This window comes from Mobula hypostoma, chromosome 30 (assembly GCF_963921235.1).
Source record: "Mobula hypostoma chromosome 30, sMobHyp1.1, whole genome shotgun sequence".
Taxonomy (NCBI): domain Eukaryota; kingdom Metazoa; phylum Chordata; class Chondrichthyes; order Myliobatiformes; family Myliobatidae; genus Mobula; species Mobula hypostoma.
Window position 1 is genome coordinate 3,855,575 of NC_086126.1, and position 19,512 is coordinate 3,875,086.

The 19,512-nt window shown below is 54.4% G+C and overlaps 1 protein-coding gene across 1 annotated transcript; it reads left to right on the forward strand.

Annotated features, from left to right (window-relative positions):
• Positions 1-6,599: 6,599 nt before the first annotated feature.
• Positions 6,600-18,788, forward strand: b3gat3 (beta-1,3-glucuronyltransferase 3 (glucuronosyltransferase I)). The gene is made up of 5 exons (XM_063036499.1): positions 6,600-6,720; positions 10,498-10,678; positions 15,433-15,763; positions 16,070-16,360; positions 17,135-18,788. The coding sequence occupies exons 1-5, from the start codon at positions 6,639-6,641 to the stop codon at positions 17,231-17,233; spliced, it is 984 nt and encodes a 327-aa protein (XP_062892569.1). The 5' UTR covers positions 6,600-6,638; the 3' UTR covers positions 17,234-18,788.
• The last annotated feature ends 724 nt before the right edge of the window (positions 18,789-19,512 follow it).

A 19,512-nucleotide genomic window follows, 5' to 3' on the forward strand; every position in this document is an offset into this window, starting at 1 on the left:
GTCGTTTAACTATATACATGTATACAACCTATATAACCATATAATGTATATAGAAACGAGACACCGTTTCTCTGAACCAGGGTGTAAAGCACAGTAGTGCACCTAACACAATATAACTTATTAAGGATAAAATCTACAGATGCTAAAACATTGTTTACATTTACATCATTTATTATTATACAGCAATTTGTCCTTTACTGTGCCTATTGTCTTGTTTATTAATTATTGTACTGTCTTGCACTGTTTTGTGTGCTTTATGTACAAACGTTTGTAGTCCTGAAGTCTAGTGTAGTTTTGTGTTGTTTTATGTAGTCTAGTGTAGTTTTGTGTTGTTTCAGGTAGTCTAGTGTAGTTTTGTGTTGTTTCAGGTAGTCTAGTGTAGTTTTGTGTTGTTTTATGTAGTCTAGTGTAGTTTTGTGTTGTTTCAGGTAGTCTAGTGTAGTTTTGTGTTGTTTCAGGTAGTCTAGTGTAGTTTTGTGTTGTTTCAGGTAGTCTAGTGTAGTTTTGTGTTGCTTTATGTAGTCTAGTGTAGTTTTGTGTTGTTTCAGGTAGTCTAGTGTAGTTTTGTGTTGTTTTATGTAGTCTAGTGTAGTTTTGTGTTGTTTTATGTAGTCTAGTGTAGTTTTGTGTTGTTTCAGGTAGTCTAGTGTAGTTTTGTGTTGTTTTATGTAGTCTAGTGTAGTTTTGTGTTGTTTTATGTAGTCTAGTGTAGTTTTGTGTTGTTTCAGGTAGTCTAGTGTAGTTTTGTGTTGCTTTATGTAGTCTAGTGTAGTTTTGTGTTGCTTTATGTAGTCTAGTGTAGTTTTGTGTTGTTTTATGTAGTCTAGTGTAGTTTTGTGTTGTTTTATGTAGTCTAGTGTAGTTTTGTGTTGCTTTATGTAGTCTAGTGTAGTTTTGTGTTGTTTCAGGTAGTCTAGTGTAGCCTTGTGCTGTCTCACATAGTCTGGTGTAGTTTTGTGTTGTTTCACGTAGCACCAGGGTCCTGGAGGATCGTTGTTTCGTTTTTACTGTGTACTGTACCAGCAGTTATGGTTGAACGACAATAAAAACGACTTGACTTGAGATGAATTACACATAAATAACAAACTGAAGTGCATTAATATTAACTACTGTAAGGTACGGAACAGGTTAACCATTGACACTTCGAATACGATGCAGCCGGGAGTTCAGAGGCTTGATGGCCTGAGGGAAGAAACTGCTTCTCATCCAAGTAGCGGGATTTATCGCTCAGGATCTTGGATTTTTTATGTGTTTTGTTTTGCATGACTGTTTTTTTTTGCTTGGTGTTTTGAATGTGCTGTGTGTGTTTTTCACCTTGGTCCCAGAGTAACGCTGTTTCATTCGGCTGTCCTCGTGTATGGTTGAGTGATAATTAAACTTGAATTTGATTTGAATTAGGTTTGATTATAAAATATCATTCAAAGTGCATGTAATACTTGTTGTGGTGAACAGTGAACAGCTCGGTGTCCTGGTGACGAGATCTCGGTGGTGGCATTAGTCTCACAGCCTGGGGGAGGAAGATGTTACCCAGTCTGACAGACCCAGTCCTGGTGCTCCTGTACCTCCTCTCTGACGGTAGTGTGTCGGAGAGATTGTGGGATGGGTGGTCGGGATCCTCAACAATCCTTTGGTCTTAACAATGCTTCAGGTTTGAGGAGATTTGATTTGTCACCAAAGTCACTCGCAAATTTCTACAGATGTACCGTGGAAAGCATTCTGACTGGCTGCATCACTGTCTGGTATGGGGAGGGGGGGGGTGGGTGACTACTGCCCAGGATGGAAATAAGCTGCAGAGAGTTGTAAACTCAGTCAGCTCCATCATGGGCACCGGCCTCCGTAGTAGCCAGGACATCTTCAAGGAGCGATGCCTCAAACAGGCAGCGTCCATCATTAAGGACCCCCACCACCCAGGACATGCTCTCTTCTCATTGCTGCCACTAGACAGGTATATGGAGGAATTTAAGGTGGGGGGGGGGTTTATATGGGAGGCAGGGTTTAAGGGTCGGCACAACATTGTGGGCCGAAGGGCCTGTACTGTGCTGTACTATTCTATGTTCCATGTTCAGGGAGGAGGTACAGGAGCCTGAAGACACACACTCAACGATTCAGGAACAGCTTCTTCCCCTCCGCCATCCGATTTCTGAATGGACATTGAACCCATGAACACGACCTCACTACTTTTTCATTTCTATTTTTTGCACTATTATTTAACTTTACTATTTTATATATATATATATATATTTACTGTAATTCAATTTTTTTCTCTATTATTATATATTTCATTGTACTGCTGCTGCTAAGTTAACGAATTTCACAACAAATCCGAACAAGAGAAAATCTGCGGATGCTGGAAATCCGGAGCAACACACACACACAAAATGCTGGAGGAACTCGGCAGGTCAGGCAGCATCTGTGGGGAAAAAGCCCCAAAACGTCGACTGTACTTTTCTCTATAGGTGCTGCCTGGCTGGCTAGGTCCCTCCAGTAATTTGTGTGCGACATTAAACCTGATTCTAATTTTGATTCTGGTAAATGTCGTAAGTAGGGAGGAGGAGGGAGACCCTGGTGATCCACTCTGTGGTTTTTCCTGTCCTACGTAGGGCCTGGGCCAGTTTATGGGGAAGAAGTTCCCTCTCTTTTTACAACACGTAAAACTAACTTTGTGCCAGGAGATACGAACAGAATTTGGCTTGAGTCCGTTTGCAAGTGCACCATTAAATCAGCACACAGTGTAAATCTCGCTGGTACAGTTTTCTCGTCAGCAGTGGTGAAGAATCCCACCAGGAGCAGAATCTGAATCAAGTTTAACATCACCGGCACGTGTCATGAAATTTATTGTTTTTACTGCAGCAGTACATAATAGAGAAAAGGAACTGAATTACAGTCCCAAGTATACAGTTAAATAATTTGTGCAAAATATAATGAGGTACTGTTCAAGGGTTCAATGTCCGTTTAGGAATCGGATGGCAGAGGGGAAGAAGCTGTTCCTGAATCGCTGAGTGTGTGTCGTCAGGCTCCTGGAGAGGGGGAGAGGGGTGAAGTAAAGAGCTGGGAGGTCGATTGGTGAAAGAGATACAGGGCTGGAGAAGGGCCAATCTGATAGGAGAGGACAGAAGACCGTGGGAGAAAGGGAAGGGGGAGGAACACCAGAGGGAGGGGATGGGCAGGTGAGGAGATGAGGTGAGAGGGGAATGGTGCAATTAGGCAATTATACCTCCTTCCTATGGTAACAACGAGAAGAGGGCATGTCCTGGGTGGTCCTTACCGATGGCTGCTGCTTTTTTGAGGCATTGCTCATTGAAGGTGTCCTGCACACAGTGTTATCAATAAAGTTCAGCTGAATAGCCTGCACGCTGCTGTGCTGGTGTGCTCTGCACCCTCCCTCATTATACTCCATACTTTATTGTCGCCAGACAATTGTTACTAGAACGTACAATCATCACAGCGATATTTGATTCTGCGCTGCACACCCCTGGATTACAAATATTAAATATTAAAATATTAAAAATAGTTAAAATTAGTAAATATTAAAATTTTAAATTATAATTCATAAATAGAAAATAGAAAAATTACCAAACACGACATATAGTATTTTGAATAACACACACAAAAAATGCTGGTGGAACGCGGCAGGCAGGGCAGCAACTATAGAAGAGGTACAGTCAATGTTTCGGGCCGAGACCCTCGTGATATAGCACTTTGACTTCATCCCCTCAGAACGTCCAAGACCTGGGCTTCTATAGCTGGATGCTGGACTTCCTCGCTGCGAGACCACAGGACGTGGGTGTCGGAAATCTCATGTCTTCCTCACTATCACCATGGCCACTCCTCAGGGCTGCGGGCTTAGGCACCTTTGGCTGCGTGGCTGAGCACAGCTCCAGTGGACCCAACAAATTCGCCAGTGACAGCAAGGTCGTGACCGTACAGCCCATTGGAGGAGAATCAGGCCATTTGGCCCATCGAGTCTGCTCCGCCGTTCTGTCATGGCTGATTCACCGTCCCCGCTGTTGGCAGAGTCGGTCTTGGCCTGGAACGTCGACTCCATAAATGCTGCCTGACTTGCTAAGTTAGAGTCTTACAGCCATAGAAAAGTACAGCACAGAAACAGGCCCTTTGGCCCATCTAGTCCATGCTGAACCATTTAAACTGTCTACTCTCATTGATCCACACCCCTACCATCCATGTACCTATCCAAACTTCTCTCAAAAATGTTGAAATCAAGCTCGCATCCACCACTTGTGCTGTCAGCTGGTTCCACACCCTCTGAGTGAAGAAGTTCCCCCTCATGTCCCCCTTAAACTTCTCACCTTTCACCCTTAATCCATGACCTCTGGTTGTAGTCTCATCCAACCTCAGTGGAAAAAGCCTGCTTGCATTTACCCTATCTGTACCCCTCATAATTTTGTACATCTCTATCAAATCTCCTCTCAATCTTCTACACTCCAGGGAATAAAGTCCTAACCTGTTCAGACTTCCCTTGTAACTCAGGCCCTCCAGACCTGACAACGTCCTTGTAAGTACACTCTGCACTCTTTCAATCTTATTTACATCCTTCCTGTAGGTAGGTGACCAAAACTGCACACAATACTGCAAATTAGGCCTCACCGTGTACCCTGGTTGGTCCTACCAAAGTGCAACATCTCACACATTAAACTCCATCTGCCATTTTTCAGCCCATTTTTCCAGCTGATGCAGATTCCACTGCGAGCCACGATAGCCTTCCTCGCTGTCCACTACACCCCCAATCTTGGTGTCATCTGCAAATCTGCTGATCTAGTTAGCTACGTTATCATCCAGATCATTGATAGAGATGACAAACAACGATAGACCCAGCACCGATCCCTGTGGCACTCCACTAGACACAGGCCTCCAGTCAGAGAGGCAACCCTCTACTACCACTCCCTGGCTTCTCCCACAAAGCCAATGTCTAATCCAATTTACTACCTCATCCTGAATGCCGAGCGACCGAACCTTCTTGACCGATTTCCCATGCAGGACCTTGACGACGTCCACTGCCTTGCCTTCATCCACTTTCCTGGCAACTTCCTCGAACAACTCTATAAGATTGGTTAGACATGACCTACCATATATGAAGCCATGCCAACTATCCTTAATCAGTCCCTGTCTATCCAAATATCCAGTCCTTTAGAATACCTTCCAATAACTTTCCCACTACTGATGTCACTCACCAGCCTATAATTTCCTGGTTTATGTTTGGAGCCTTTCTTAAACAGCAGAACATTGCCTATCCTCCAGTCCCCTGGTGCCTCTCCTGTCGCTGAGGATGATTTAAGTATCTCTGCTCGGGCCCCGGTGATTTCTACACAGGATACGAGAGAACACGTTGTCAGACCCTGGAGATTTATCCACCCTGGTTTGCCTCAGGACAGAAAACACCTCCTCCTCTGTAATCTGTACAGGGCCCATGGAGTTGATGCTGCTTTGCCTCACCTTGACTCTGTGTCCGTCTCCTGAGCAAATACAGATGGAAAAAATATATTTAAGGCTCCGGGACAGCTTCTTCCACCAGGCCATCAGACTGCTTAATTCATGCTGACACAACTGTTATACTGAGTGTCCTGTTGTACATACTATTTATCATAAATTACTATAATTGCACATTTAGACAGAGAGGTAACTTAAAGATTTTTACTCCTCATGTACGTGAAGGGTGTAAGAAATAAAGTCAAATCAATTCAAGCTGTGGAAAGTTAAAATCACCTGCTATAACAACCTCACGTTTCTTGCAACGTTCTGTGATTTCTTTACAGATTTGTTCCTCTAAATCCCTCGGACTGTTGGGTGGTCGGTAATATAACCCGTTTAATGTGGTCATAACTTTCTTATTTCTCGGTTCCACCGGTAAAACCTCACTAGTCGAGTTTTCCAGTCTGTCCTGTCTGAGCACTGGCGTGACAGTTTCCCTGACTGATAACGCCGCCCCTCCCCCTTTAATCCTTCCCACGGCATCGCTCTAAAACAACGGAACCCCGGAACACTCAGCTGCCAATCCTGCCCCTCCCGCAACCAAGTCTACATGGAATTATCATAATTCCAGGTGTTGATCCATGCCCTGAGCTCACCTGCCTTTCCTGTGATACTACTTGCATTGAAATATATTCAGCTGAGGGCACGAGTCCCACCATGTTTAACCTTGTGATTCCTGACTGTGAGGACTTAAAGACATCCACTCTTCTACCTGGCCGAGCACTCTGGTTCCCACCCCCCACCGCAATTCTAGTTTAAACCCCCATTCTACCCCAGTGAAGCTCCAGCAAGCATTCTGACCCCGTTCAGTTGAGATGCAAACGTTCCCTTCTGTACAGGTCCCACCTTCCCTGCAAGAGAGCCCAATTATCTAAAAGTCTGATGCCCTCCCTCCCTCCTATGTCAACTTCTTAGCCACGTATCATCTTCCTACTTCTGGCCACACTGGTACGTAGCACGGATAGCAATCATGAGATCCAACATTGGAGATCCTGCCTTTTCAATTTCCTCGACTCCCGATGAAGAACCTTGTCACCCCAGCGGACACCCGGACACGGACGAGCGGTGGCGCAGCAGGAAACGGAAGTGACGTCACGTGAAAGTGGTGTATGCGGGGCTGAAAGGGGCGGAAGTGATGCGGCAATGGCGCCATGAGGCTGAAGCTGAGGAACGTCTTCGCCGTTTATTTCGTGGTGTCCGGGCTCGGGTTGTTGTACTCGGTCCGACAGCTGGGTGAGTGTCCGGTACCGGGACGGGGGGTCGGTCAGTGTCCGGTACCGGGACGGGGGGACGGTGGAGTCGGTCACTGTCCGGGACGGGGACAGGGGTTCCGTCAGTGTCCGGTACCGGGACAGGGGAGCTGGTCAGTGTCCGGGACGGGGACAGGGGTCGGTCAGTGTCCGGTACCGGGACGGGGGGGGGCGGGGTTCCGTCAGTGTCCGGTACCGGGACAGGGGGGCTGGTCAGTGTCCGGTACCGGGACGGGGGGGGGGGGTTCCGTCAGTGTCCGGTACCGGGACGGGGGGGGGGGGTTCCGTCAGTGTCCGGTACCGGGACGGGGGGGGGGGTTCCGTCAGTGTCCGGTACCGGGACGGGGACAGGGGGTCGGCCAGTGTCCGGTACCGGGACGGGGGGGCGGGGTTCCGTCAGTGTCCGGGACGGGGACAGGGGTCGGTCAGTGTCCGGTACCGGGACGGGGGGACGGTGGAGTCGGTCACTGTCCGGGACGGGGACAGGGGTTCCGTCAGTGTCCGGTACCGGGACAGGGGAGCTGGTCAGTGTCCGGGACGGGGACAGGGGTCGGTCAGTGTCCGGTACCGGGACGGGGGGGGCGGGGTTCCGTCAGTGTCCGGTACCGGGACAGGGGGGCTGGTCAGTGTCCGGGACGGGGACAGGGGGTCGGCCAGTGTCCGGTACCGGGACGGGGGGACGGTGGAGTCGGTCACTGTCCGGGACAGGGACAGGGGTTCCGTCAGTGTCCGGTACCGGGACAGGGGAGCTGGTCAGTGTCCGGGACGGGGACAGGGGTCGGTCAGTGTCCGGTACCGGGACGGGGGGGGGCGGGGTTCCGTCAGTGTCCGGTACCGGGACAGGGGGGCTGGTCAGTGTCCGGGACGGGGACAGGGGTCGGTCAGTGTCCGGTACTGGGACAGGGGTCGGTCAGTGTCCGGTACCGGGACGGGGGTCGGTCAGTGTCCGGTACCGGGGCGCGGGGTCGGTCAGTGTCCGGTACCGGGACGGGGGGGCGGGGTCCGTCAGTGTCCGGTACCGGGACAGGGGGGCTGATCAGTGTCCGGGACGGGGGAATCGGTCAGAGTCCGGGACGGGGATAGGGGTCGGTCAGTGTCCGGTGCTGGGACGGGGGATGGGGGACGGGGGGCGGGTGGTCGGACAGTGTCTGGTGCCGGGATAGAGGGGGGGGCGTTGGTCAGTGTCTGGGACGGGACATGGGGATCGGTCAGTGTCCGGGATGGGGACAGAGGAGTCGGTCAGTGTCTCGGACGGGGACAGTGGGGTCGGACAGTCCGGGAGCAGGATAGTAGGATCGGTCAATGTCCGGGACCGGGAGAGGGGATCGGTCAGTATGGGACGGGGAGAGGGGATCGGTCAGTGTGGGACGGGGAGAGGGGATCGGTCAGTGTGGGAGAGGGAGAGGGGATCGGTCAGTGTGGGACCGGGAGAGGGGATCAGTCAGTGTGGGACCGGGAGAGGGGATCGGTCAGTGTGGGACGGGGAGAGGGGATTGGTCAGTTTGGGAGAGGGAGAGGGAATCGGTCAGTGTGGGAGAGAAAGAGGGGATCGGTCAGTGTGGGAGAGGGGATCGGTCAGTGTGGGAGAGGGAGAGGGGATCGGTCGGTGTGGGACGGGGAGAGGGGATCGGTCAGTGTGGGAGAGGGAGAGGGGATCGGTCAGTGTGGGACGGGGAGAGGGGATTGGTCGGTGAGGGAGAGGGGATCGGTCAGTGAGGGAGAGGGGATCGGTCAGTGTGGGAGAGGGAGAGGGGATCGGTCGGTGTGGGACGGGGAGAGGGGATTGGTCAGTTTGGGAGAGGGAGAGGGGATCGGTCGGTGTGGGACCGGGAGAGGGGATCGGTTGGTGTGAGATCGGGAGAGGGGATCGGTCAGTGTGGGAGAGGGAGCGGGGATCGATCAGTGTGGGAGAGGGAGAGGGGATCGATCAGTGTGGGAGAGGGAGAGGGGATCGGTCAGTGTGGGAGAGGGAGAGGGGATCGGTCGGTGTGGGACGGGGAGAGGGGATCGGTCAGTGTGGGAGAGGGAGAGGTAATCGGTCGGTGTGGGACGGGGAGAGGGGATCGGTCGGTGTGGGACGGGGAGAGGGGATCGGTCAGTGTGGGAGAGGGAGAGGGGATCGGTCAGTGAGGGAGAGGGGATCGGTCGGTGTGGGACGGGGAGAGGGGATCGGTCAGTGTGGGAGAGGGAGAGGTAATCGGTCGGTGTGGGACGGGGAGAGGGGATCGGTCGGTGTGGGACGGGGAGAGGGGATCGGTCAGTTTGGGAGAGGGGATCGGTCAGTGTGGAAGAGGGAGAGGGGATCGGTTGGTGTGGGACGGGGAGAGGGGATCGGTCAGTGTGGGAGAGGGAGAGGGGATCGGTCGGTGTGGGACGGGGAGAGGGGATCGGTCAGTGTGGGAGAGGGAGAGGTAATCGGTCGGTGTGGGACGGGGAGAGTGGATCGGTCAGTGTGGGAGAGGGAGAGGTAATCAGTCGGTGTGGGACGGGGAGAGGGGATCGGTCGGTGTGGGACGGGGAGAGGGGATCGGTCAGTGTGGGAGAGGGAGAGGGGATCGGTCGGTGTGGGACGGGGAGAGGGGATCGGTCAGTGTGGGAGAGGGAGAGGGGATCGGTCGGTGTGGGACGGGGAGAGGGGATCGGTCGGTGTGGGACGGGGAGAGGGGATCGGTCAGTGTGGGAGAGGGAGAGGGGATCGGTCGGTGTGGGACGGGGAGAGGGGATCGGTCGGTGTGGGACGGGGAGAGGGGATCGGTCGGTGTGGGACGGGGAGAGGGGATCGGTCGGTGTGGGACGGGGAGAGGGGATCGGTCAGTGTGGGAGAGGGAGAGGGGATCGGTCGGTGTGGGACGGGGAGAGGGGATCGGTCGGTGTGGGACGGGGAGAGGGGATCGGTCAGTGTGGGAGAGGGAGAGGGGATTGGTCGGTGTGGGACGGGGAGAGGGGATTGGTCAGTTTGGGAGAGGGAGAGGGGATCGGTCGGTGTGGGACCGGGAGAGGGGATCGGTCAGTGTGGGAGAGGGAGAGGGGATCGGTCGGTGTGGGACGGGGAGAGGGGATCGGTCGGTGTGGGACGGGGAGAGGGGATCGGTCAGTGTGGGAGAGGGAGAGGGGATTGGTCGGTGTGGGACGGGGAGAGGGGATTGGTCAGTTTGGGAGAGGGAGAGGGGATCGGTCGGTGTGGGACCGGGAGAGGGAATCAGTCAGTGTGGGAGAGAGAGAGGGGATCAGTCGATGTGGGACGGGGAGAGGGGATCGGTTGGTGTGAGATCGGGAGAGGGGATCGGTCAGTGTGGGAGAGGGAGCGGGGATCGATCAGTGTGGGAGAGGGAGAGGGGATCGGTCAGTGTGGGAGAGGGGATCGGTCGGTGTGGGACGGGGAGAGGGGATCGGTCAGTGTGGGAGAGGGAGAGGTAATCGGTCGGTGTGGGACGGGGAGAGGGGATCGGTCAGTGTGGGAGAGGGAGAGGGGATCGGTCGGTGTGGGACGGGGAGAGGGGATCGGTCGGTGTGGGACGGGGAGAGGGGATCGGTCAGTGTGGGAGAGGGAGAGGGGATCGGTCAGTGTGGGAGAGGGAGAGGGGATCGGTCGGTGTGGGATGGGGAGAGGGGATCGGTCAGTTTGTGTCCTGGCGGGGGTGTTCCAGTCGTCATCTGGATCTCTTTCCCAGGGTGTACTGTGGGGAGCATGGGTGCAGAAGGGAGGGACGAGCAGATTACGCGGCCTCGGGTTCATCGCTGTGGTGTTGCCCTCCCGCAGGGCTGCAATGTGACTGCACGTTGCCGGTGCGGGCGCCGGGCGAGCTGACGCGGGAGCTGAAGATCACGCAGCTGCAGGCCGAGGTTCGGCGGCTGCGGGAGAGGCTGAGGGTCGAGGGTGAGCCTGTCACTGACGGGAGGGCGCTGCCCACCATCTACGCCATCACCCCCACCTACGCCAGGTACGTCTGCACTGCCTGCTGATTGGCCCGCGGTGCAGTTTAATCTCTCTGCCCGGTCTTTCAGTGCGGTCCCGTGTCATCTCTCTCGTGTTGAGGGATGGCCGAAACTTCCTTATTGTTCACCAAACGTGACACAGACAGTGAGGGGGTGTCTGCGCCCCAGGAAGCAGGTGCCGTTTGCTGGGCTGCCGGAGCCCCTCCTGCCCGGTGGCACAGCGGGTAGGGATGCTGCCTGGGCCAGAGACCCAGGTTCAATTGCCTCCCCCACCGCTGTGTCTCTACCTTCTGCCATATCCGCGCGGGTTTCTCACGGGAGCCATGGAGTCACAGAGAAGTACAGCAGAGAAACGGGCACTTCGGCCCATCTAGTCCATGCTGAACCATTTAATCTGCCTTCTCCCATCGACCCACACCGAGACCACACACCATTCGTACCCCTCCCATCCATGTACCCATCCAAACTTCTCTTCAACGTTGAAATCGAGCTCGCATCCACCACTTGTGCTGTCAGCTTGTTCCACACTCTCACCACCCTCTGAGTGAACGAGTTTCCCCTCATGTTCCCCTTAAACTTCTCACCTTTCACCCTTAACCCATTGTAGTCCCACCAACCTCAGTGGAAAAAGCTTGCTTGTATTAACCCTATCTATACCCCTCATAATTTTGTACACCCCTATCAAATCTCCTCTCAATCTCCTACATTCTATGAAATTAACCTACTTAATTTTTCCTTATAACTCAGGTCCTCCAGACCCGGCAACAACCTTGTAAATTTCCTGTGTACTCTTCCAACCTTATTTACATTTTCCCATTAGGTAAGTGACAAAACTGCACACAGTACTCCAAATCTGGCCTCATCAATGTCTTATACAACTTCTACATCCCATCTCTTGTACTCAGTACTCTGATTTATGAGGGCCAGTGTGCCAAAAGCTTTCTGTATGACCCTATCTACCTGTGACAGCACTTTCAACGAATTATGGACCTGTATCCCCATATCTCTTTGTTCTCCATTTTCCTCTCACGTCCGCTCGAGCGTGTGGGGTGGGGGTTTAATCGGCCCACCCGCAACCCTCTGCCCTCGCCCCTCGCTCCCTTTGTCGTCGCCGATAAGCTGCATTCTGAAAACCAAGCACTCGTTGCTAATCACGCGTCAGGACTGGAGTTTAATATCGCCGTCGCACACCGCGTCATTTCGGCCAGACGGGCCTCGTTAGCCGTGGTTGGAAGCTCACCTTAGAGAAGGAAGTTCTCTGAACTCGAACCTCCGCTGCCCTGCGGCTGTACCCGCTCACGGGGAAGGCTTCGGGAGCAAACCCCGAGGGGAAAATCCGGAGTTAGATTCCCTCAGGCAGCCCCACGTTGAGTTCAGCTCCTGCGAGGCGGCTGGTGCCAGACCGTGCCGGTCTCTGCCGTTCCTTCGTGTTGATTAGGAGGGCGGAGAGGGGGAGTCCGCTGCGCGGGGAACAGCTCGTTCTCCACATCGTACTGCCCCGGCTCGCGTATCACGCAAACAGCTAGAGCACAACATCCGTGGTCGACCTGGAACGACAAAAGCCTCAGGTCTATGTCCGGTTTGGTCGCCGGCCGCTCGACCATGGTTTTCGCTCGGGCGCCGGGCGCTCGGAGGGATTCGGTGGGGGGGCGGTCGGCCGGGGGCCGTGGTCGAGTGGTCGGCGACTCGGGCCGGCTCCCCCACCGGACTTAGTCTGGTGAGGACGGTGTGAGGACACCTGCCTGAGGAAGGGCCGAGCTCGAAGAGGCGGCCGCGGCTGGAGGCCGACACGGCCTCGGGCTCGAGTTCGGTGTTGGCGGTGGCGCGCGGTGCCAAGGCGGCCAGCGAGAACAAACTGGAGGAGAGGCTGTACTCAGAGCTGTCGCAAGATCGAAGAAGGTGGAGGTGTGTAGCCGCCAACCCCAGATTCGGGACGGCACCCACTGACTGACTATGTCCTGAAATATTAGAAAAAGACTATAAATGACAGTAAGAATTTATATATAATTAAATTAATTAAGTTGTGCAAAAAGAGGGGGAAGAAAAGTAGTGAGGGGGTGTTTATGGGTTCAGTGTCCATTCAGAGATCGGACGGCAGAGGGGAAGAAACTGTTCCTGGATCGCTGAGTGTGTGTCTTCAGGCTCCTGTACCTCCTCCCTGATGGTAGCAATGAGGAGAGGGCCCGTCCTGGGTGATGGGGGTCCGTAATGATGGATGCTGCCTTTTGAAGGTCTCCTTGTTGCTGGGGAGCCCAGTGCTCGGGGCACAAGGAGAGCAGCCCGGTCCCCTGACACCAAACTCTTCTAATTTAAACAGAGAGATGCCATTTTTATACAGAATTGATTGCCAGGAGTCAGATATTGATAATTTATTAACCTTGTATATGTTCAAATTCCTTACTCACTGAATCAGTCACCGATCACACCAGGTAATACTGGCATTAATAGCCAATACACCCAGTGGCCATTCTGTTACGTACCTGCTGAACTGTCAGTTCAGTGTTTACAAGACAGTGAATAACTCAAATTAAAATATGCTTACTAGAACAGTCAATTCCCTGAAAGGGGGGCACCACTCCCGGAAATTCCCCACTGTACCCGTCGCCACCGCGTGCTCCCTCTCCAAGGGCAGCCGGGCACGAACGTATCCTTGGAAGAGGGGCAGGCAGTCGGCCCGGGCAGAGCCCTCGCTTTCCGCCGCCTAGATCCGTGAACGGCCACCTTGGCCAGGCCCACTGGTACACGATTTCTGCCCACCGCTGTTGCTCGAGCTACTGTCGCCTTCCTGTCAGCCTGAACCCAGTTTGGCCAATCTCCTCTGATCACCTTCATTAACAAGGTGTTTTCGCCCACAGAGTTGCCGCTCACTGGATGTTTTTTGCTTTTTGCACCATTCTCTGTAAACTCTAGAGACGGTTGTGCGCGAAGATCCCAGGAGATCAGTGGCTTCTGAGATACTCAAACCACCCCATCTGGCGCCAACTTCAAAGTCACTTAGATACATTTCTCCCCTATTCTGATGTTTGGTCTGAACAACAACTGAACCTCTTGACCGTGTCTGCGTGCTTTTATGCTGCCACATGATTGGCTGATTGTGTATTTGCATTAACGCCCAGGAGTACCCAATAAAGTAGCCCCTGAGTGTATGATCTACACGTTAAAGGCCAATAATACATCAGAATTAATGAAGTAACCGACCCCAGTTAATTAATTAATGATGTGAGCGTCACCCTAGAATCCTATAATGACGTCCTTGTCTTCAGCCCCCGCTCTTCAAAGACTTTTCTTGCCTGAGCGAAGTATTTTTGCCTGGACATTATTCCCGGGCACCACGGCAGCTTTGGAGTCCAGCCCTGACATCCTTTAGAAGGAGTTTGTATGTGGAATGCATGGGTCGTAAATGATTTTTTCTATTATTAAGCGCAATCGTGAACAATAGCCAGATCAGAAATGCTGATCAAGTCGACTACTAGTTCCCAAAGGGAACTCTGTCAGGTCAGTCCGATGGTTCACTGCTGCTCAGCGATCACAGACACGAGGGCCGCTAGCCCCCGTACCCCAGAAACGCACCAGAGCGGTGCGGCGGAAGTACGTGCTACGCACGACCTGACCTGAAAGCATCGTGTTGACTCATAACAGACCGTGTTCATGGGCGGAACAGCTTGGTCAAGGATGGGCTGATCAGCACTGATGGACAAATTATACCTCCACTGCCCCGACTGAATTTGAAATACCTGTGGGTGCGTAGGAATGTAACAGAACTCTATGGAAAGCATTATGTGTGAACATAAGATTGAAAGGCAGTAACTGGTTTATTCTTGTAAATACTTCTTTATTCTAGACCACAGATCAGGTCCTTTGGCCTACAAGATCGAGCCCATTAAATTAGTAATCAAATGGCTGATTAAACTAATCCCTCCTATGTACACCATGTCCACATCCCTCCATCTTCCTTTCATCCACGTGCCTATCTAAATGTCTCTTAAAAGCCTCTAACATATTTGCCTCCACCACACCAGGCATCGCACTCTAGGCATCCATAACTCTCTGAGTGAAAACCTTTTTCCTCACATCCCCTTTGAACCGACCCCCTCTCACCTTCAATGCCAGCCCTCCGGTGTTAGACATTTCAACCCTGGGAAACAGATACTCCCTGTCTACTCTATCTGTGCCTCTCATAATCTTATAAACCTCGATCAGATCTCCCCTTCACCCAGAGAAAACAAGCCAAGTTTACCCGGCCTCTCGTGATAGCCCACGCTCTCTAAACCAGACAGCATCCTGGTGAACCTCTTCTGCCCCCTCTCCAAAGCCTCCACATCCTATAATGAGGTGACCAGAACTATACGCAATGCTCCAGAGTTTTATAAAGTTGCAACATCAAAGCCTGAACCAACAAAATCAAGCATTCCGTAAGCCTTCTTCACTACCCTATTGACCTTTCAAGGAGCTGTGAACTTTGACCCCAAGTGCATCATGATGGCTGACTGATGAACTTATTTAGAGACACACACCCTCCCAGACTCCCGAGTGCTGTTGCCCAGCAACCCCTGAGTTGAACTTTGCCTCATCAATTAACCTTTTCACCACTATGTCTCTCCCCCCATCCCTGTTTCTGTCCCTCTCCCCACTCTTACCCACACTCTCCCCTCTCTTCCTCTTTCCCCCTCTGTCCATCTCTCTCCCTCCCCCCTCCCTCACCCTTCCACCCCACTCCCCTCCCCCGGTATCCCCCCCCACCCCGGTATCTCCCCCCCAGGTGGGTGCAGAAGGCGGAGCTGGTTCGCCTCTCCCAGACCTTCCGGCACGTGAAGGCTTTCCACTGGGTGCTGGTGGAGGATGCGGACGGGCCATCCCGGCTGGTGTCGGGGCTGCTGGAGGAGAGCGGCCTGCGCTACACCCACCTGTACGCCCCCACCCCGGTCCTGGACAAACTGCGGCCGCAGGACCCCAGCTGGCTGAAGCCCAGGGGGGTGGAGCAGCGGAACCGGGCCATCGCGTGGCTGCGGGAGACCCGCCCGCCCGGCGAGGAGGCCGTCGTCTACTTTGCCGACGATGACAACACCTACAGCCTCCGGCTCTTCGACGAGGTGCGTGTGGAGGATGTGGGGAGGGGTAGGGGCTGGAGGGGGTTACAGAGACAGGGAGGGGTGTAGGGGCTGGAGGGGGTTACAGAGACAGGGAGGGGTGTACGGACTGGGGGGGTTTACAGAGACAGGGAGGGGTGTAGGGGCTGGAGGGGGTTACAGAGATGGGGGGGTGTAGGGGCTGGAGGGGGTTACAGAGACAGGGAGGGGTGTAGGGGCCAAAGGCGGGTGGGGGGGGAGTTACAAAGACAGGGGAAATGGGGATGTCTGTCAGAGGTAATGAACCTGATACTGCTCCCCCCCCCACAGATGCGCTGGACAAAGCGGGTGTCGGTCTGGCCGGTGGGCCTAGTGGGCGGCCTGCGCTTCGAGAGGCCCCTGGTGGAGGGGGGCCGGGTGGTTGGTTTCCACACAGCCTGGAAGCCTCACCGCCCCTTCCCCATGGACATGGCCGGCTTCGCCGTCTCCCTGCGGCTGCTGCTGGCCAACCGGGAGGCCCGCTTTGACGGGCGGGCCGATCGCGGCTACCTGGAGAGCAGCCTCCTGCAGTCGCTGGTCTCCATCGAGGAGCTGGAGCCCATGGCCGACGGCTGCCGCACGGTGAGTGGGGAGAGCGGGGAGGCCGGGGGGTGGGGCCAGCTGAGAGTGTGAGGGGCCGTTTGAGACCGAGAGGGAGCTGAGGAGGGAGAGGAGGGTGGGGTGGTGGGGAGAAAAGAGTGGGAGGGGGAGGAGGGGACAGAGGCACATCACCCCTCCCGACAGGAGCGACAGAGTGGCAAGTCGGCACCTCTCCTCTCCCCCCAGGGTTTAGCTGTTGTCTCCTGTACCTGCCCCTGGAGACGGGGAGGATTGTAGGGGCCAGAGGGGGTTAGAGAGACAGGGAGGGGTGTAGGGGCCGGTGGAGGTTTCAGAGACGGGGAGGGGTGTTGGGGCCGGAGGGGGTTACAGAGACAGGAAGGGGTGTAGGGGCCTGGAGGGGGTTACAGAGACAGGGAGGGGTGTAGGAGCCGGAGGGGTTACAGAGACAGGGAGGGGTGTAGGGGCCGGAGGGGGTTACAGAGACAGGGAGGGGTGTAGGGACCGGAGGGGGTTACAGAGACAGGGAGGGGTGTAGAGGCCGGAGGGGGTTACAGAGACGGGGAGGGGTGTAGGGGCCGGAGGGGGTTATAGAGACAGGGAGGGATGTAGGGGCCGGAGGGGGTTACAGAGACGGGGAGGGGTGCAGGGGCCGGAGGGGGTTACAGAGACGGGGAGGGGTGTAGGGGCCGGAGGGGGTTACAGAGACAGGGAGGGGTGTAGGCAGCCTAACCCCTGCCGTGTTACCTGTATCAGACCAACAGCTCACTCGCCCATCTCTCCCCACCCCCACCACAGGTCCTGGTTTGGCACACCCGCACGGAGAAACCCAAGATGAAGCAGGAAGAGGCCCTCATAAAGGAGGGCCGAGGTTCGGACGTCCACGTTGAGGTGTGAGTGCGAGGGGCGGGGGTGAGAGTGGGGGGCAGAGGATGGCGGCAGACCCCTCCCTCCCTGGCGTCAGCAGTGCCGGAAAGGAAACCTCTTCACCCTGTCCCCCACCCCTCCAGCTCTGAGAGACTCTGGATTGTCCTCCTTGAGGGGCAAGCAATGTTCCCTGACCGGAGCAACACAGACAAAACACTGGAAGAACTCAGCAGGTCAGGCAGCATCTGTGGAAATGGGTAAAGAGTTGACGTTTTGGGCCAAGACCCTTCGTCAGGACGGAGAAGGAAGGGGGAAGAAGCCAGAATAAGAAGGGGGGAAGCGGGTAAGTGGGAAGGGGCTGGAGAAGAAGGAATCTCACAGGAGAGGAGAGCGGACCAGCGGAGAAAGAGAAGGAGGAGGGGACCCAGAGGGAGGCGATGGGAAGGTGAGGAGAAGAGAAGGGGTGAGAGGGGAGTGGAAAACGAGAGGCGGGGGACAGTAATTCCCAGAAGTTAGAGATTTTGATGTGTATGATGTTGGGGGTTGTCCAGGTGGAATATGAGGTGTTTCTCTTCCAAGTCCTGGTTACGCGACCGCGGACGCCGGGCGGACAGTCTCCGAAGAGTGTTGATAATGGCTGGGGAGGGTCACCTGTCCTGCAAAGGCACTGCCCGGAAGAAGGCGACGGCAAAGCACTTCTGCGGGAAAATTTGTCGAGAGCAGTCGTGGTCTGCGTCGTACGCTCGCGCCATAGGACACCGCACGTCGCCATGGCGATCGGCCCCGTCATGGCTGGAGAGCAGGCCGCGGACCAACACGTCAGAATGGGTGGCTGCAGGAGATCTTTACCACCTGCCGGGGGACAGAGTGAAGACGCTCCGGTTTTTGTCGGCACTCACCCTCGGAGGCTCTGACCGGCGTTGTCCTGGGACTCCGGCGGCAGGAACTACTGAGTACTCCCCTCTTGGCGGGCTGCCTCGGGCAGCGTCTGCCTTCGTTTCGAGAAGAATCGTCTGTTCTCGCTGGGTCAGTGGGAGCCTTGTACCATGACCCCCTCCCCACCGCCACTGGGCAGCCCTTGCGTTCATCAGCACAAATTGAGTGGACCTTATTTCTTACATCCGTCACGTACACGAGGAGTAAAAATCTCTACGTTACGTCTCCGTCTAAACGTGCAATCATAGTAATTTATAATAAGTAGAACAGTCAATGTAACATAGAGATACACTCAAATCAGGATGAATTAATCAGTCTGATGGCCTGGTGGAAGAAGCTGTCCCGGAGCCTGTTGGTCCTGGCTTTTATGCTGCGGTACCGTTTCCCAGATGGTAGCAGCTGGAACAGTTTGTGGTTGGGGTGACTCAGGTCCCCAATGATCCTACGGGCCCTTTTTACACGCCTGTCTTTGTAAATGACCTGAATCATGGGAAGTTCACATCTACAGATGTGCTGGGCTGTCCGCACCACTCTCTGCAGAGTCCTGCGATTGAGGGAAGTACAGTTCCCATACCAGGCCGTGATGCAGCCAGTCAGGATGCTCTCAATTGTGCCCCTGTAGAAAGTTCTTAGGATTTGGGGGCCCAAACCAAACTTCTTCAACCGTCTGAGGTGAAAGAGGTGCTGTGGATGCTGAAGAACTTAAAGCTGTTCACCTTCTCAACCCCAGATCCATTGATGTCAATAGGGGTCAGCCTGTCTCCATTCCTCCCGTCGTCCACAACCAGCTCCTTTGTTTCTGCGACATTGAGGGCGAGATACTTTATCAATGAGCTTGTTGGTCTTGCTGAGTGAGACGTGCTTGCTGCCTCGTTCACAACTCCAGACCTGGGTTCCATTCTGACCCCTGCCTCTGTGTGTGTGTGTGTGTGTGAGAGAGAATAGGCGAGGACAGGGAGGGGTTGCCCCGAGGGGCAGCAGTGACTCGATGGGCCGAATTTCTGCACTGGGCTATTGATTTCTGAGGCAGAGATCTGGTAGGAGATATGACCAAGTAGCAAACCTTCCTCGAACTGGTCGGTGTGAGCTACAACGAGGGACTGGATGGGGGGGTTACCCCTCTGGCGTGACAGTGACCTTATAGAGGTTTATAAAGTCATGGGGAGGGAGGGTAGATAAGGTGGAGGTTACAGTTTTATCCCCAGAGTAGAGGAGTCTAAAACCAGAGGGCAGAGCTTTCCGGTAAGAGGGGAGAGTTTCAAAGGTGACCTGAGGGGGGCCAGATTTTTCACAGGGAGGGTGGTGGAACGAGCTGCCGTGGGGAGGGGGGGGCTGACTTTTGATTTTCAGAGGCATCTGGACAGGTGCGTGGG